Raw genomic sequence first — 19,686 nt, 5'->3', positions numbered from 1 at the left:
TGGATCGCTTGAGCTAAGAAGCTGAAGACCAGCCTAGGCAACAGGGCAAAACAGTCTCTACCAAAAACTACAAAACTTAGCGGGGTATGATGATGAGGACCTTTAGTCCCAGTTACTCAGGAGGCTGAGATGGAAGGATCGCTTGAGCCCAGGAGGCTGAAGCTGCAGGGAGCCATGATCACGCCAATGCGCTTCAGCTTGGGCAACAGAGCAAGACCCTGTCTCAAAAAAAAAAACCTCTCTTCTACAGTCCTACAAAGGGCAAATAGTTCCTAAAACAAATGCTCACAAAGGACTACCTGGCAAAGTCCACTGTGGTATACAGAAGACGTGGGACAAATCTTTGAGGTTCTTGGAAGGATTATAAATTTAGCAGGAGAGATGAAAGTAAGGTGATGATATGAAAGCAAAAGAAGCAACAAACTCATTCATTCCCTCCTCTTCCTTCTTTCACTCCCTCTTTCCTAGCCACCACACCTGGTAGCATTATCAACACCAAGTTCTCCCCTTCTAAAGTATGTTTTTCTATCAATGAATGATACCATGATTTTGTCCCTTTGCAGATGTCAATGTCTTAGAGCCTTTTCTCCTATGCATTTCAACACTCCTTATCCAATGAAATATGCAAGGTCATAGAGATTCCTCCTTTCCAGTTATACTGCTGTTTTCCTAGTTCAGACTTCACTTCCTCCACCCTCTCCCTCTCCAGTCACACCCCTCTCCACTCAAATTGTTTCAACCAACATTCATTGAACATTTGTTCAAGGCCTCATGCTAGCTGCCGAGTAAATCAGCAAGACAGATATGGTCTCTTGACTAACTAACTGATTAATCTCCCCTTTGCTTTCTTTGTATAGCCCAAGCACTACCACCAGCATTCAAGGCCTTCCATAGTGCATTCCAAACCTATTTTCCCAACTATTCTCTCCTCTACCACTAATAAAGCTGGAAACACTGAACACAGCCTGACTACACACAGCGGTTTCCTGTCCCTGTGGCTTCCACTTCCTACCCTTTCCTTTCATCCTGCGTAAGTGCCACCCTCCACTGAGATCTCACTAAAATGTGCCCACCTCTTCTATAACAGCATCCTTAATCACTCAAGAGCCAGAAAGACCCCCTTCTCTTCCACCTATGTCACAAGTGTGTGTCCACTGCAGTGCTTCGTATTGTTCACAGTGGTCCAAATGACATAAAAAGACTAGATTCTCCATGGAGGCAAGCCTTCTACCTTTCCTAACCTGCTAAGCCCTCAAACCAATCTGCACATAGTATGAGGTTAACTAACATTTGCTCCATGAAAGAATAAAAGCCACACAGCCTTTGCATTCCCTCTGAGGTGACCAGGACTACTGTCTTAACCAAGTAACCCTCCCAATGAAGAAATAATAAAACAATCTCATGAAGATTAAGTTATTTTTCAACTTTAAGTATTTAGGTTATAATCTTCTTAACCTTTATAATACATCCAGTTCCAGGTATTTCAATTTGAGCAGCTAAATATTTCAGTTTAGAAAGTTAATTTGTAGTGTGAGCCTCAAACAGGAAGAAAGTGGCAGAAAAAGCATGACTCAAAATGTAAAATCAAGTATCTAAGAAAGTGGGATTTGTAAATCTAATCTGGAAAGAAGGCATAAATACCACCTCACAAGCATGCATCCTAAACTGATGCAAAATAACTTAAAAATTTTGCTTGGATTATAAGAAAACCCTCCTATCAGCTCTGCTTACATCTAAAGCGAGTCTTTACTATATGAGACTCCTAAGCTAGCCATATCAAGCCTTTGAAAATGAGTTCCCACATTACAAAAGGAAGGTTTTTATACATAATGTACTTTGCCTGCCCAGCCTCTCCTAAATCTGACTCCTCTGAAATGTAAGAAGACTTACAAGCAAGTAGGGTTGCCAAAGTTTTGCCTCCATATTCCCAGAACCCAGAAATGGGTGAAAGCTTAAGAGGCACACATTGGAATTTGGGGACACAATTTCTCCATTAAGAAGCCCAAATAAGTGTTTTGTCTTCCGCTATCTCACCCAAAAAATGTTCAAGCAAACAAGCAACCACAGAACTGCCACTGTTTCTTACTAGCCACTTTAGGATGACTATATTTTTGGGAAGGTTAACCAAGGTAGACACACTTAGGGTAAAACCACATTCCCAAACAGTTCTATGTCCCCCCCAAAAATCAAAAGCCTTTAAAATAGTCTCCCACATTCATAGCACAGTATAGTGGAATTTGTGGGGGGGAAAGAAGTCCAAGTAAAACAGGGTCACTGATCAGTGCCCACAGATTGAAAAATAAAAACAAACCTATGTTGTGGACTCAGGTTACTCAGAAAACTCAAGGTTCATTTTGTTCATTACAGTGTGATCAGGACAAGACAAAGACAAGTATAATGTATTTTGCCCTAAAGAGAAAGAGCAGAAGGGCTATTTTGCAAAAAGATCTGCCCTAATCCCTCAGTTAGGTAGCATCAGGCCAGAAATGCCATACTGAATTATCAGACAGCCAGGTCTACCATATACATCTTGGTACCAACCAAACTGGTGTCCCAGGAGAATAGCTGAAATGACTGAGAATCCCCAGCATGGACAAAGGAAGGCTAATAAAGGGCAACACCTCTGAAAAACCTAGACAAGGAGTAAGACTAATTCTAGCGACCTCAATGGGGAGACAGGACAAATGGGTCTCACATAAAGAAATTTCTGCCGGTCCAATACCTCCACTGAAAAAGTGATCTGCCTTGCACAGTAATAGCACCATAAAGATCTGGATGTTTTCCATGGAAATCAAGCTGATTTCCAATGAGAAGCTGAACTCAAGTGTGAAAAGTCCCTCCTTCCTAGAAGGTTTATCACAGTCCCTTCTTTAGGAAAAGGAAGATTACAAAGGACCATGTAATATCTCCATTCAGAACTTCACCACCACCAACCCTGCTCTGCTTATCATCATGGGAAAGGGAGGGAAAAACCTGAAAAGGTAAGTATGGTTTGAAGGATTCTCTCAAATTGACTGAACTAGAGAAGCCAGACAACGCTCATTCTTAGCATTTTTCTACTCAAAGGGGTCATTATGCCCCAAACCTGTAACTCTCCAGACCACAAAAAAAAAAAGCAAAAGGATTTAATAATATTTTCCTCTCTCTGGAGCAGAGTTTCTGAATCTCGGCACTACTAAGATTCTACGCCAGCTAACTCTTTGTTGCACAGGGCTGTCCTGTACATGGAGATTTCGCAGCATCCCGGCCTCTACCCACTAGATGCCAGTAGCACCTCCAAGTTGTGACAACCGCAAATATTATCACATCGCCAGATGTCAAAGGAATTGCTCCAGTTTGCAACCACTGCTCTAGCACAGTACCTCCTAAACTCTTTTGTTTGGGTTCCAGTTTCCTCATTGAGCCAATAAGGGCCACAGATTGTGCTCCTACAAAAAGGCACGCAATTGTGCATATAAACTCCAGAACTATATAGAAGCTTTCAAACCCAGCCAAGAACCTCCATCTCTTCTCCACCACAGGAAGGCACTCAAAAGTTTATAGTTCCCTCAACATTCCCATGTGATGTGTAGTTATAAAAGAAGGTGTCATGCCTGTTTTAGAAATCTCACAGTCAGAGGTACAAAAATATCTAGAGGCCTGTGTTTATCCAGCCAGGGACAAACAGTAGAATCTGTGATAAAAGATGAACCAATGAATGAGTCCACTAATCTAGTGTGTTAATTTGCATAACAAAACGAAATACCCAAATGAGACCAGCTATTATTTTTAAAATTTAAGCACACTGTGTACAGAACACAGCAGCGAACGATCTGTTTTGTCATTTAAAAAACAAGGACAGGCCAGATGTAGTGGCTCATGCCTGTAATCCCAGAACTTTGGGAGGCCGAGGCAGGCAGATCACAAGGTCAAGAGATCGAGACCATCCTGGCCAACATGGTGAAACCCTGTCTTTACTAAAAACACAAAAAATTAGCAGCTGTAGTCCCAGCTACTCAGAGGCTGAGGCAGGAGTCACTTGAACCCAGGAGGTAGAGGTTGCAGTGAGCCAAGATCATGCCACTGCACTCCAGCCTGGTGACAGATCAAGCCTCTGTCACAAAAAAAAAAAAAAACCCACAAAGACAAACAAAAAAGTTTACCCTAATGAAACAGTCACTTATGAGGCATTTATTGCCAGTGGTTCAGAACCAGAATGTAGGCTCTCAAGCCAGAATGCCTGAGCTTGACACCGCTACTACTCTGTAACCTACCAGCTGTATCACCCTGGGCAAATTTCTCAGCTTCTTTTTACCTTAGTTTCCTCATACACAATAAAGATAATCAGATCCCCTTCTCAAAGGATTACAAATTAAACAAATTAATAAATCTGGATTTTTTATTATTTATTTTTTATCATACACAGTAATCAGGTCCCTTTCTCAAAAGATTACAAATTAAAAAATAATAAACAAATAAATAAATTTAATGCTTTACCTGGTACCCAGCAGGCACCTGATAAATTTTAACTGCTCTTACTAACACTTGCCCAAAATATACATATGGAAAATCTGTTAACTATATGTAGTTACTGATGTGCTCTTAGCCTATAGAAGGACCAGTAAGATGCAGCTATAACTGTGGAAAAAAAAGCAAGACAGCAGATGGTTCTAGGCTGTGAAACACTGGGAATATTAGGATTATTTTAGCTGTCCACACAAGAGCCTTATATTGCTCAAGGCAAGATTCTACAAAAATAAAAAAACAAAAACAAAAAAAAACCCAGCTGTATTAACTTACCAAAATGGCCTGCCTACAGTACCAAGCAATGAAAGTAGGGACGGATTTTTAAGCTGGTCATTTAAACATCATGTTAAGAGCTGAAAGTATCTTAGAAATAAATCATCTGGCATTGAATCCCATTCTAAATTTTAAGAATGCCAATCATCAGCTCAAGGACCTGTAGTAGACTGAGATAAGAACTCCCACTCTCTGATTGCCTATCTAGACCTTTTTTGCTCATCATAAAGCCAGGCCCACCCTAAGAGCTCAAAAACAAAGACAGCTTATATAAAGGTGGCTGATACTCGGAATATGTGATGCTACATGAAATGAAATAAAATGAAAAGATTAAATCATTCCTTTGGCTGTTCCATCACTCACTCATTCATTTCTTCTATTATATTTTAGGCATTATTTTAGGTGCTACCGGTATAGCAGTGAACAAAACATATTCTTCTGTGTACAAAAACATAGTCAGAATGAATAAGGTCTAGTATTTGAAAGCACAACAAAGTGACTATAGTCAATAATAATTTATTGTATGTTTAAAAATAACTAAAAGGGTATAACCAAGAAGTTTCTAACACATACACACAAAAGGATAAATGCCTGAGTTGATGGATACTCCATTTAACCTGATGGGATTATTATGCATTGTATGTCTGTATCAATATATTTCATTTACCCCATAAACACATACGCCTACCATGTACTCATAAAAATTTAAAAAAAAATTTTAAATCAAAACCACATTCTTCCTTTTTGGAACTATACTTTAATGAAGAACCTGATCTCTACTGTGTCTTTGATTCATAAACTCATAAAGGCCAAGATTAACATTTCTTCCTTCCTCTATTTATGATTAAGCCATTTATTTACAATGAATCTATCTTCCCTAAGGAAAGGTTCCCTGATGGGACAAAGCAAGAAAGTCCTGAGGCTTTGAGATGTCAAGCTCACTGTAAGCCACAGCTTACAGACGTGCTTTACCTCAAGCATCTACATTAGATTCTGGAAGAGTAAGAGAGCTAATTACATAACAAGTAATAAACTACTAAATAGTCCCTTTGCACATCTTTGGAAGAAAATTATTGGATCACATTATAATTCACATAATTTCAGAAGTCATACAATTAAGTTTTCTAATACATGTCAAAGGAAAAGCACGAAAACTAATCACTTTAAAGACACACTGATATATTTTATATTTATTTTTATATTACATGGTTTACAAAAATTGCTCTACTTCTGTGTCAACATTACTTTAGCCTGAACGCTGGCCATAAGAAACTCAGTACATTTTAAACCACCTACTAATTAAGGGTAAAACTTTGTCATCTAACATCTGCATCTCACTGTGTTCATCCACAGGATGGGGGGAATGTTTTATTAATATTATTGGGGCTTACATGAAAAAAATGGATAAGAAAGCACCTTATAAAAAATAAACTATTAATATTATATAAATATACATTTCTACTCCTAAGCCCATTTGGTAATTTTGGATTTTAAAAAGTCTGAAAATAAGTGCTAAAAGAGACTTTCTAAGACAGAAAAAAACGACAGTCTCAATTTCTGTTCACTGGGTCACAGCAAGGAACAAATCAAACCCAAACGATCATTTTAACCAAAGGAGCTAAAAGAGATCTGGGCATTCACTTACATCCTAATTAAGAGCTGAGAAAAGCATGGGCCTTAAAGGTACGGTACTCAGCAGTATCACATAGCTGGTTACTAGCAAGGCCAGAACTAGAAACTGAGGCTCCGGAATCAGTCAAGCATTTGAGGGGAAGTAGTAAGTATGCTAATAATGGAGTATTCCAAACATGTCAATTGGAATAAGGCAGAAATATCTGTCAAACCAGTGTTCTGATCTTGAGTCAAACCCAAGATCTATTTTACCGGCTAGCTGATTTCAACTAAGCTACTGAAGCTCTGTGTCTCAGCCTCCACATACGTAAAATGGAAATGCTACTACTACTGCAATCTCATAAGATTGTTGTAAAAATAAGTAAAATATTATCAACATGATAAACAATCTAAAATTGTTTACTAATATGATTACTACTCTTTAACATTATACTATCTCTACTAGTAAAAAAAAAAAAAAAAAAACTAAGACATTTTCATAGTTCCTTATCCCTTGAAAAGAACTAGAAGCTTGCATTTTTTACAGCTTTGCAGGGAAGTTAGCTAAATAAAACACAATATAGTTAAGATCAATATCGCCCTACATTCATTCAAACCACAGGTACACAGACCTATTAACAGTAAAAGAATTATTCAGCTAAACACTGACTAGTGATAGAAGGATGTTCAAATAGAACTTTAAATTCTGTTCAGAAGGATACATGTTTTCATATTTAAAAAGGCAGACTCGTCATACTAAAATAGATATATTCTACTTTAACTATACTAACTTGTTCCTAAAAGGCATAGTAAGTTCAGTTGCTTTTGCTTCCTCTTCCTGAGTGTCACTTTTCCACATTAGCAGACAACACAGATCTAAGTATGCTTGTAGATTCGAGATTTTTTATGTGTCTTGCAACCTAAATACAACCTTAAAAATATTAAATTACACATATCCTTGGCTAACTCTGCTATTCTCTCATTCACCAAATACTTCATTGCGCACCAGCATCTACTATGTAATAGGCAGAGTTCTCAACACCCGGTACACAGCAGGAAACAAAAGCTCCTATTTTCATGGAGCTTACAATCAGCACGAGAGAAACAGGCAATAAACAGGTATGTATCTAATATAGTGTGTTTGTGTGGTACAGTTTAGGAATGCAAGACAGCCAGTTTTATGAAGCACTTTGCTAAAAGTGGACCTTGGCTATTTCAATTTGCTCATCCTAGACTCCCTTTAGGCAGGGCACAGGCAATGGGAGGGTAGAGGGGAAGAGAGGGAGGAGCTGTACTCAAACACAAATACAGATCAGATCTCGCACTAGAGATGGCTGTGTAATACTCTTGGACCGCCAGTAGCATCACCATGCTCCTCGTGTTGTAGAAAGCCAAACGCGTCACAGAAGCAAGCACCTTATTTGCTATTTGGAAACAGCATGGTCAGCGAAGGGAGCCCTGGAAGGGAAGTCAAGAGACTTACTATTTCCTCTTCTGCCAGTGACTCTCACTATGCAACCTCAGGCACATTCGCTGACCTGCATGAACTCTGGTATCCCCATCCGAGTGCTGATCCTCCCTGACTGTGACACTGGGCTAGTCTCTTAAGCCCTTAAGCCTCAGTGTCATCTGTTAAAGGAGGCCAGTAGAATGACACTGCTTGGCAAACTGTTGGGTACTCCACTGACAGAAGCTATTTAAATAAATACATGGATCCAAGCTTGCTACCTGCTTTACAGAACACGAGGAAGATTAAAGAGAACATATAAAATGCCTTAAGCTCTCTGTAAAGAAAGGGTGTTACAGAGTACTAGTGCTTATAATTTCTACTATGACTATTCTTTCAGTTATATTTTCTTGCATTTTCAAATTCTATAAGCAAAATCATCCACAGACCTTCAGAAACAGAATATCTAGAAAATGAGGACAGAATCCTAATTACAATAATAACAATAATGAGTTAAATAAGCCTGCTAAGAAATCAAAAAGCCAATATCCCTCCTCCTCCTTCCCCAACCTCTCACTTTGCCTAAGTTGCTACAACCAATAGGGCCCTGCAGAGGTTCCAGCACACCACAGCCAAACCAGGTGTGGACTGAGTATCATCTTGTGCCGGAAGAGAAGTTATCCTTTCATTCCATGAAATGCGGAAGCTGCCTCCACCGTACAATTCTTGATGTATGTATGGGAAAATCCTCCAAAGAGATAACAATGTGATCCACTCACCAGAGGGCAAAGTACCTAAGGGGTATCCCAGAGTATTTCTCTTCAGCTTCTTTGACGAACCAGCTAAGAAAATCCACACCCTGCCCATGTGTCACCCCTGGATGGAACAAGGGTTACAGAGTGCAGCTCTCCAGGGGTAAGTTTTGGCTCAATGACATAGAAATAGCAAGAGCCTGACATAAACGCTGGGTCAGTTCCAATGAAAACAGAGAGGGTATATAGATCTGTGGTGATGAATGCCAGCTAAATCTCTCTTCACAGATAGAAAACAACTAGCACTGACAGCTGTTACTAAGGCAAAGACAAAACAGCTCCAACTTTTGCTTTTGACTAAAACTTCTGAGGCCCTTTCCCTTTAGAGTGATAATTTCATAAACCCTGTTTGTAGGGTGCTTCCTTCGAATAAGTCCTAAGCCGTGCAAACTGTCATTACCAGAGTAAATACTCCATTGCCCATGTCTAAATGTGAGGCCTCCTGCTTCTCTCCAACAGCTCAGCTTACAAAAATGACAATAACTTAGCCAGCATAAAACCACTGAATCTGCCACCATTGCTGGAATACTGGAGTCGTTTTAAGAGAGTGTGTAAAGGGATCAAGAAAGTGCCTTCTAAAACTCACATCCCTGTCCCTCTTTTCTCTAGCCACCAAATACAGTATTGCTGTCCAGAAGTGGTAAACCAAACCATCATATTACATCAAAGGCAAAAAAAAAAAAGAAAAAAAAAAGGCCAAATTCAAAACACAAAAAACTTATAAATGCATTTTTAAACATTTAATTCCCAACTGGCTTCCTCTACCTATCTTACAGCACAAGAAGAAAAAGAAGAAAGAAAAAAAGATATAGTCTAGGAAAGCAAAGATTGAATGAAGAATGTGAAGAACAATGGGCTGGTGCCTATACTGTCTCCTTCACCAATGCCACAACAGCACCTAGAGATGCAGCTCATTAGCCCGGTCCATTGGTCCTACACAGCTCAAAGTGATATATACCTATATACAGAGAACTTTGCCCATCAAAATAAATAAAAATAAATAATATCCAGCAGGGATTAAGGGGCAGTGAAAAGGAAAGATCCTTTTGTTTGAATGCTGCAAAGAAATTCTTTTAACAGTAAAAGCAAAACATCTGCCTTCATTTAAAACTGAGTTGTGTGTGATTTCCTGCATCTACAAACCTCTTTCTAAACTACAAAGAGGCTACAAAACATCACATATTCCCCTCCCAGCTTCCCCCTTCAAAAGCCCACAAGATGGTGATTAACAAACAGCCCCTGGTCTGTAGGCACTCTCATAAGCCACAGGAAAAGATAAAAGTTAAAGAGAACAGCAAGTTTGTAAACAAATGAGAAATAGGTTGTCTAGGGAGGAAGCAAATTCCATCTTGATAAGCAAGCAGCTCTCCTAGCTCATAAGTGGGAGATTCCAAGTGAAAGCAACCCTCACCCTCTCCCCCTCTGAAAGCAGTCTGGTCACAGAGGCCAGGCTGAGCCACGCATGGACCCTAGGCAGTTGCAGAGAACCCCCAACTCAAGAGGCTCTGTGTATGAGCCTAAAGTTCAAGGACTCTATTCCAGGAATTAACTGGGGTCTGACTCTTTCGCCCATGACAAACTCATCTCCCAGGAGATATCCTCCCAGGTAAATTTATTTGAAGTCTTGAATCCACCAACTATTAGCTGTATCACCTTGTGCTCAGCTGACCCCGTTTAATCAACTTTTGATTGGACATAATCCCTGTCTTAGGAGCATTATGAGAACTAAAAGATAAGAATTTTGGCAGTGTGCCCAGAGCAGTGGTAAGTGCAAGCCACATATATAATAAATTCCAATTTATAAGGAAATTCCAATTCCACTCAAGAATGACTGCCTTAGGTGAAAAAAATCTACAGATATCCTCCTATGATATCCCTAGAAAGACAAAAGAATCCATCATGGGAGAAGGAAAAAGCAAACTCCCCACAGTATTCAGAAAACACCCTAAAACACACACACACCTTAACAGGTTAAATTTCCTCCTCCAGATCTGCTTCCCTTGCAGGTGCTGTGACAAGTAAAAGTATAGCTCACTGGGTCCTGCCCAAGGGGCTTCCGTTTACTTATCAACTGCCCTAATGCTAGACCCTCTGAAGTGTTTTGGGAAAAAAATTGAATTTAAAGCCTACACTCATTTAGATTTACTAAACAGGAGTAAATGCAGTTGGCCTCCTATCTTAAAATGCCCAAATGAGAGTCAAGAAGATAAAACACCAGCAATGCCCTTCACTCCGTTAACATTAATTGTGGAATATCATCACAGTGCAAATAATCTTAAATTAGAAAAGGTGGCTTTAAACCTTAATGAAAACCAAAACACAAGAACTGCCCCAGCTCCTCTGCAGTCCCCCAACATACATGATCCTATAATTGTATCTGGAAGTTTCTGCAGGCATCAAAATTTCACTTGCCATCTTTGAGATTTTAGAGTCCAGTAGTATCCACCCACTACCCAGTGCCCTCTAGATTGTTATTTCCTAATGTTTATAAAGCAAAAGGAAGTGCTGTCAGCAAAATTTTCCTTGGTTATTACTTTCAACTAGCATCTTCGATGATAGTCCACTCTTATTAAAATACACAAGAGTTCAATTATACTCATCTCTGAAAAAAAAAAAAAAGGCACTGGGTAAGAATACAACAGACATATTTGTGCCTACATACTAAAACACCTACTCCTCCCATCTACTCTTCTAAATCTAAGCGTACACAATAAGACGGATGTGCAAGAAATTGGCAAGGTTCAAAAAAAAAGTTATCATAAGGGAAATCTGGTCTAAACCGAACTTTCAACAAACTCCACAGCAAGCAGTGTCCCCAAATAAATTTATCGTACTCTAGAATCAAGTACACTCAAGGCTAGACTGTCACGCCAGTCATATATTACTTCAATCCCAATAAATCTCTTCTAACTCTCCAAATTCTAGCTGCTTTCTCAAATAGTTCACTAAAAAACACCAACCTAATTAACAACAGCTTCCTCTGCAACAGTGGGCTTGATTTCACTTATTTACACATTAACTGCAGCCAGCTTTTGGCCAATCCAGTCTATTCTCTGTACCATGCCGAGCCTTTTATCTGCCCTGGACAGCATTTTCTCCAGCAGATGAAGTAGATGCCGATTGATTTGCTGTCGAGCATGGTAAATTAATAGCAACAAATTGCTGAGGGCCCGTCTCGCTGCTCCACCATGCTTCGGCAGTTTTGCTTTATTTGCTCCATGATGGGCAGCAGTCGGCCTCTTCAAGTCAATTTCTTCTTAACAACCTGCAATACTTTTCAATGGTGAAAATAGAGCTGTTCCTTGTAAGTCAGAAATCAATATCTTATTGCCCTTAGAAAATGCTAAACAAGCAGTATTGGCAATCCACTTGGTACTAGAGGGTATCAGATATAATGCAAATCCATACTGCTTCCCTCCTTGTAGTTATTACAGTTTGCTAAAAGGTTCCTAATGTCATTTATCATCATTTACCATCGACCAAAGAGGCTATGATTATGATATCCTATCAGTTGGCAAGGCCCTTTCATTTCTATTCAATTAATATTTTAGCAGCACTCAAATGGCTGTGGCCCAAGTCTCATAATAAAATTTACATGGCTTTGAGTGAAACAGGAGTTTTCTTGCTTTGATTAAATACACACACACACACACACACACACACACACACACACACACACACACAAATACACATAAAACATACATAAATGTGTAGTACTTTTAGATTCCATGTGTTTCAGATTTCTAAAATTTTCTAACGATTTCTAAAATTCAAATAAAGATGCTTTGACATTATAGAATATTAACTATAAGGAAGTCATAAAAGTTCTCATTCTCCCTTTTTCAAAAGGTGGTATGTTCATCTCCATTTATAGTTCCTATAGGTTGAATTCGCATACCTATTGTTCCTAATCTATATCCAATATTCGCGGTTTAGAATGGGAACCACTGCTGTCAGAGTCCATCAGTGAGGACTTCTTTACAGCATTACAAGTGAAAGATGGGAACAAGGAGCTTTTAGTAATGCTATCAACTCCATGCATCGCCCCACTGTGACCCATTTAGAAGCCACACTGTATTTACAAAGAAGAACAATCAGCAAAAAAAATTAACAACTAAACCCTGGGTCAGCTATCTGGTACAAAACAAAAAACAAAAAACCACACACTTAGGGAAATCCTTAGGGAATAAAGGCCTATGTTCTTTCATTTTTAAAAATTCCATTTTGAAGACATCACACTAAAACATGTGCCATTTCTAACCATGTCCTATTTGTCATCTTCACTTTTATGCTAGAACTTGAGACAGTGGAAAAGCATCAAATCCCATTATAGCCTAGAATAATCCATCCTAACTTTTGTTTTTTTTCCATCTTCATCTGCTCCTCTATCAATCCTAAAAATTACCAGAAATTTAGATTCATATTTCATGCTTCAATTCCATGTCATGTCACCAAGTTCCCCTTTTAAAAAAAAGTCCACTAATTCTACCAGACTAATGCTATTTACTCAGTTACCAAAATTTAAATTAATTATGTTCTCAAACATAATTGTTAAAAATTGGCAACATTATGCAGGCTTAATTAAGATTAAATCCAATTTACTAAATGTACTTTAATTGGTACTAATTACATTAGCTTTCATTTCGGAATGACAAATTCCCCATAGGTTTCATTTTATAGTTCTCTATCAGAATCAACACAGGGTGACTGATGATGAGCATCACACAGAAACGGGAGGAGGGAGAATACTGACCTCCACCCTGTTTGTCTTTGCTTCATACTTTTATCCTTTTATCAGTTTGCTAAGTCACAGAGTCATGACTCCATCACAACCATCATTTTCTGTTCCAATGAAAAATGTCTCTAAAAATAAATATTCTGTGGCTAGCAGCAGCCAAGAAGAACAGGAACGTTAACCAAAAAATACACAAAGGTTTCAAATATCAGGGCCACCAATTACTAGGGTACTTCCAAGGACTCCCGGGACTCCTACTCTTGAACCCTTCGAGACACAAATCTAATAAGTGAATAAACCTAACCCAATCTTGAGAACTAGGCCCAATTACGCCGCAGGGCAACTTCCCTGCATTATTACTGCTTTCCATTACAAGGGTATCCAGTGAGTGCATCTGGAAGAGAGGCTAAGAGGAACTAAGGCTGTCTGCCTAGGAAAACAAATAAAGACAGATATGCCTCTATGCTTAAGGGGGAGAAAGAAAGAAAATATAATAAGTAGGTGGTTTGCAGGGCTGTCTGTATTTCATAATGTGATAAACTGCCCTCAGGATTCTTGATATGACTGAATTTAAAAGCAAAAGAAAAAAGAAAATGTACTGTTCTCAATTTTAAATGGACGGCATTTGAGGCCAGCTGGACAAGAAGATGACAGAATTATAGTGGCATATAATGTGTAAAATTAAGGGATCTCACATACCCCTCAAAAAAGAAATACATACACCCAAATACAAGCTATGTGCTTTTCAGAAATGTAGATGGTACGAGGAGACCTGGAAACCAACTGGTTAGGGTAAACAAGATACAGAAGGAGGAGAAATAAAGGGACTAAAGTAATCATGTGGTCCAATCTTTAAAAAGACAATAATTAATTTTGGGGGGGTGGGGTGAGGACAAAAAAAGAGACATATACAAGATTCAAACCTCAAAGGAAATGTAATAATTAACAAACTGCATCGCTCATGTAATTTATTCCTGTAAGGTGGAGCTAAGGAAAGTCCATCCTTAAGACTGAACAGATTTTGTTTAGGCAGAAGATATTTATATTACTAATCTAAACAGAAATGGCAAAGATGCCAAAATAAGAATTTAATTTCAACAGGCAGCATTCAATCTATACTATAATGCTAATATTGACATAACCAAATAGCATACAAAGTAAAACAGTATGTGAAATTAAAAGTCCTCAGTGTAAGCAACATCTCATTTTTTTCCAACTTTTTGTGTTCAAATACCATTCATCGGATTGCCTTTATTGTCTAACAGGCATCTTTAATCTATATCCAAAAAGAAATCCATAAATAGTGAAGGCCTAATAGTATCTGCTCATTTCATATTTTCTCAACTTAGAAAGCAATGACATCTACCTTGACCATAAACAAGAAATGAAAAGAGTAAGTTTTCCCTTGTCTTTTTCCCAGCAGGCAAATATATATACACCTATTCTGAAATGGCTGATGAGACCTGAAGCACTTCCACTAGGAGATCACTAAAAATAAATGCTTCCTGGAGGAATTATCATTGCCAAACAATATTTTATATGTGTGTGTATGTGTTTATATATATATATATATACATGTGCTATTATTCTTCTGTCTAGGAAATTTAAGCCAAACCATTTTACTCAGTCTCCTGCACAAAAAGAAGGCTGTTTGAGTCATATCTCTCAGTGCTTTCTGACTAATCTTTTTTTTTTTTTTTTCCTACTGAACTAATTGCTAGATTTCAAGACCCAATGTTGAATCTTATCACATCCTCCTATCAGGCTCATTTACTCTGTACAAATTTTGGAAGTAACAGTTACAGTTCTTGGTAAGACCCAACTAAGTAGCCTCAGGGGACCAGTACAAGGATTTTACATCAATTTCTTTTGTAGCTCCACAGATTTCATTTTCATCCTCCCGGCTCACCCTCTATCCATTCTTCCAACATCAAGCCAACGAAGGCACCACACCATTTAATTTTACTTTTTAATATTTTGCAAGAAATATTAAAGCTCTTTCACAAGTTTACAATGCCCAAAATAAAGCAATTATTTCAGAAGAAAAACAAGACATTTTAAAATTTAGCATCCTGCAGTTTAATACGTATTCAGACTTTTTAAAACAACATTTTTAAATTCTAAAAATTAGGATAACATGAAAGAAAGATAGGGAACCACACATGTAAAAACAGCATTTTCATCACTACCCAGTCTTTTAAATACAGGTAGCCACAACAGCTTACAGAATAAAACTGTAAAACATACAACTTTCTTTTCAAAGTGTAACAATATTACTGTCATTTAAAATGGTTATAAATAAATAGCTTACCTGTTTGTGCATTTCTATATTCAACCCATAGGACATTTCATAATACTGTCAAAGAAGGAAAAGCAATTAAATGTTTGACTTTCATCAAACAATCTCCCTAGTTTGTTCAAAATGCCCCAAGTAAATCTGAAACAAACATAAAAGCCTCACCTAAACCAGTATATTCATATAACCTATGCCAATAAATCAAGGGCCCATCACTGTCCTTAGCCAAAAGATACAGATTCTAAGAGAATATTCACAAAAACTAATAAAAATTAAATTCAAACACAGCATTCTTAACATCTCCAGTTATCTTTATACATCCCAAGCGGATGCATCAAAAAAAGTCTGATGAAAATTTGGAATCCCACAGACTCTTAATTCCTAGGCACAGCAGGCAAGTTAACAGCAAAGAATGTCTTATACAAACGCTGATGTTTTGAAAGGAAGGTTGGAAAAGGTGATGCTACTTAAGAGTTTGATTTCTGATTTGTTAGTGTACTCCTCATATTCACATATTCAAAGCAAAAAAAGCTAGATAGAAAAATAAATGAGTGGGTTATTCTGGAGCTTTCTTGTACAATCACAAAAATAAGCTTCATAATACTTCTGTAAAAGCAAATTTGGTTTTTTGAACATGTAGTATAACTGGCATTATAGAAATTCTGGCAGAACAAATCAGTTATACAGGAGACTACAACATTTTTCAAACCAATATAACACTATAGAAATTGAAAACACACAAATATAAATGTAATAGTAACATAAAAAGCGAGAAAAAAATTTGAAAAATGGTCTGCTGTCTTTTCTTATCCATCACTCCTTTGAAAAGAAATAAGACATTAAAATTTTAACAACATACAGAAAACTGCTTAAAAATGTTTGGAGCAGGAGCAATAAAACAAAGAAAACCACTAACAAAAATATTTTTGCTTGTGACTAAACAAAACAAATGAGGTTTTGTTTTTATTTTTTTTCGATCTGTAAAAACAAAGCACAGAAAATTATATGCCATGTGGCTGAACTTTCTGAAAATTCCAATCAAAGCTAGTTGTCAAAGGCAGGTTATAACATCCTAAAATTACAGGTTGCTAATAGACACATTCCCACAACCTCAACTGCACTGGCAGGGTGACTGTGATCTATTTTGAAGCCTCCAGCAATTTAAACGTATTCTTCTTGTTGGTATTCCAAACTAATAAGCACTCGGAATCTGTGACATGGTTTTCTTACCATGACATAATGCCGCTGCATCTCTGTCTTCTCACTGGCGAGTTTTTCACATTCCAGCTTCAGACTGTTCAAGACATAACATACTCTAAGTACAGTGATCTTAACTTACATCCTTCAACTCTAAACACACATTCTAAATCTCACCTACAAACAATTAAATCAACAATCTTAAATAAATACCTCCATCATCATAGAAAGGGAAGGGGAAAGGGGTGACTGGAACCAGCCTGGACTTGTCCCTTCAATAAGGATCATATATGTGTGGGTTGTTTTTTTTTTTTTTTTAATTAAAAGGAAACAAATCCTCTAGTTCGTTTAATTCAGAAACTTCATCCAGAATTTAATATTCACCTAATAAAACAGGAAAATAAACCTCAATAAGAACTGCACATACAAGCACAAATAAGTCCTCCAAAATGTCACAAGGGAGTTTAATGTTCTACAAAGAGATTAATGAAAATATGAATCAAGCATGTCTTAAGAATTGATGTCTTGTTTTTTTCCCTCCAAAACACACAGACAAGTTGAATACCACCACCCAGGGGCAAAGTGTCAATCGGGTTCAGCGGCTTGTTTTGGTTCTTGCATTTATGAAATAAGAATTAGGCATCATTGAAAAGCCAGCCAAAGAAAAATGTTTCAAAGGTACCGAAGTCTAAAAATCATCTATAAGAGGTAGCATTTTTTCAGCATAAAAGTAATGAAATCGCTCACTCCGGCGGCTTCCCTGGTCTCTCAGCTCTCATAGAATGGCAGAAAGAAGTGAGAAGGAACCAAGCCCGGAGTAATAAAGAACCAAGGATGTCAAAAGGCCCCAGAATCCTCCCAACCTTTCATTCTCCTGGCCCCAATAAATCAATACCGAAAGTTTGGCCTCAGCGTTTTCCAAGTCTCCCCAGTTTCGATTGTTCTGCCTTCTTTTTATTTACGGGAGAAGAAAGAAATGCTTAATTTATTTATACCTGCCTACGGAAAAGAGGCCTTGATTTGCCCTTTCTGCCCACAGGGAAAAAAAAAATAATACCTTTGTGACGCCCCCCCAAAAAAGAGGAGGGTGTTTGTGTATATTTGTGGGGGAGACAAGAGCTAAGCAAACAGGAGGATCAGCTAAAGTCAATATCGTTACCTGTGGTATTGAGCCTGTAAAAACTGAAACTCTTCCTTAATCCGATCACAGGATTCGGAAATTGTAAATTTAAAGGGTTGAGCAGGCTGATGCGGTGCCTAAAGAACAACAATAAAATATTTAATTAGCCCACATCACAAGCGAAGCAGGGAGAAGGAGAAAACACACCACGCGGCGTTAGCGTGGGGGTAACGGAGGGGTCATCGCTCACGCAGGCAAAGAGCGATTAAAACTCTCCTCCCGCGCCCCTCCTCGCTCCCAACAGCCCAAGCAGGGGCTGGTTTCCAGGTGGCCCCGGGCCCCCGCGTGCTCCCGCCTGCAGCCCCGCGCGCCCCGGACCCCGAGGATTCGAGCCCCAGCTCCCATCCCCGGCCAAAGAGGGGCGCCCAGTGACCAGCGCGCCGCGCCCACTCCCTCCTCACCCGGAATCGAAACTGGCCCGTCGGGGGGACCCGCGCCATGGCGTCGGGCTGCAGTCAGGCCGGGGAGGGGAGCGCGACTGCCACCCTCCCAGCTGGTTCGTTTGTGTGCTCCTCGCCCCGGGGGCCCGCGACGCGAGGGGCCGGCGCCCCGCACTTCCGAGCCGCTGCCAGCCCAGCAGCGCCGCCGCTGAGGGCGCCCTCCCCGCCCGGGCGCGGAGTCGCGCCTCCTTCATCGCTCGCCACCCCCCCTTCGAGGAGTCGCGGCGCGGGGACCGCAAACGGCTCGGCGCGGCTTCCAGGAGCTTCAAAGACAACAATAAGAAAATGGCTACAACTCAATTGCCTCTCCGCACCCCCTCCGAGGGCCACCGCGCCGGGGGGTGGGGGTGATGGCGGGCGGGCTGGCGGCTCCCAGGCCGGGCGCCGATTTCGGGCGGCTCTCTACGCCCCTGCGGCCAAAAGACACAACTCGGTGCGCAGGGGTCTACGCGGGGAATCCCCCAGCGCCCGGCGAGCCCGCGCCCCCGCCGCCTGCACTCACCGGGTGTCTGGTCTGCGGGTACATCTTGCTCAGGTCGCGAATCATCCAAGCCGATTTAGTTGGCTGCGCTCGGCAGAGGCGCGCGGCTCATTGGCTTTAATGGCCCCGAGGAGGAGGCGGCCGCGGCGGCGGAGGCGGCCGGCCGGGTCTGAGGGGCGGCTCGGGCGGTCCTGGCCCCCGCCGGTTCTCGCGTGACACGGGCGGCAAGAACGCGCGGCGGCGGCTGGGTGCCGGCTGCCGGGCCGCTCCGCATTCCCCGCGGGCGTCACTGGCCCGCCGCGGGCATTGTCCGGCGCGGGTCTCCCAAGGCAGTGCTCCGACGTTCGCTTCGCCGAGGCGCACCCGCCGAGCCCGGCGCCGCGGCCGCCGCTCACCCGGCCGGTGAAGTGCGAGCTCCGCGCCCCACCGCCCGCCGGCAGCGCTGCTCGCTCGCTCTGCGTCCCACTCCAAACTTTTTTTTATTTGTCTTTTAATTGGTTGTTATTCCTCCGAATGAATGATCTTTCTTCTTCCCTAAAAGCAAACACAAACTCCTTTGGTTCGGAAGAGGTCTCGGCGGTGCTTTTTGGTTTCTCTGGAGATTTTTCACTTCACAGCAACGATCTTTTAAAAGGCACCTTTTAGCTTCTTTTACCACATCTCATTTCCTTATTTTTCTTCCTTCCTGTTTTCTTGTCTTTTTTTTAA

The 19,686-nt window shown here is 40.2% G+C and overlaps 1 protein-coding gene across 1 annotated transcript in view; it reads right to left on the bottom strand.

Annotated features, from left to right (window-relative positions):
* The window catches only part of TLE4 (TLE family member 4, transcriptional corepressor), a 146,672-nt gene extending 128,027 nt beyond the window's left edge, over positions 1 to 18,645 (bottom strand). The window contains 4 exon segments of the mRNA XM_037743746.1: positions 15,696 to 15,740; positions 16,911 to 16,974; positions 18,037 to 18,134; positions 18,459 to 18,645. Coding sequence (XP_037599674.1) covers positions 15,696 to 15,740; positions 16,911 to 16,974; positions 18,037 to 18,134; positions 18,459 to 18,497 — 246 coding nt within the window. The 5' untranslated portion in view covers positions 18,498 to 18,645.
* Positions 18,646 to 19,686: the final 1,041 nt, after the last annotated feature.

This window comes from Cebus imitator, unplaced genomic scaffold, assembly GCF_001604975.1.
Source record: "Cebus imitator isolate Cc_AM_T3 unplaced genomic scaffold, Cebus_imitator-1.0 Scaffold150, whole genome shotgun sequence".
Classification (NCBI taxonomy): Eukaryota; Metazoa; Chordata; class Mammalia; order Primates; family Cebidae; genus Cebus; species Cebus imitator.
Note: the sequence above shows the minus strand (reverse complement) of the source record. Positions and strands in the feature narration are given on the sequence as shown.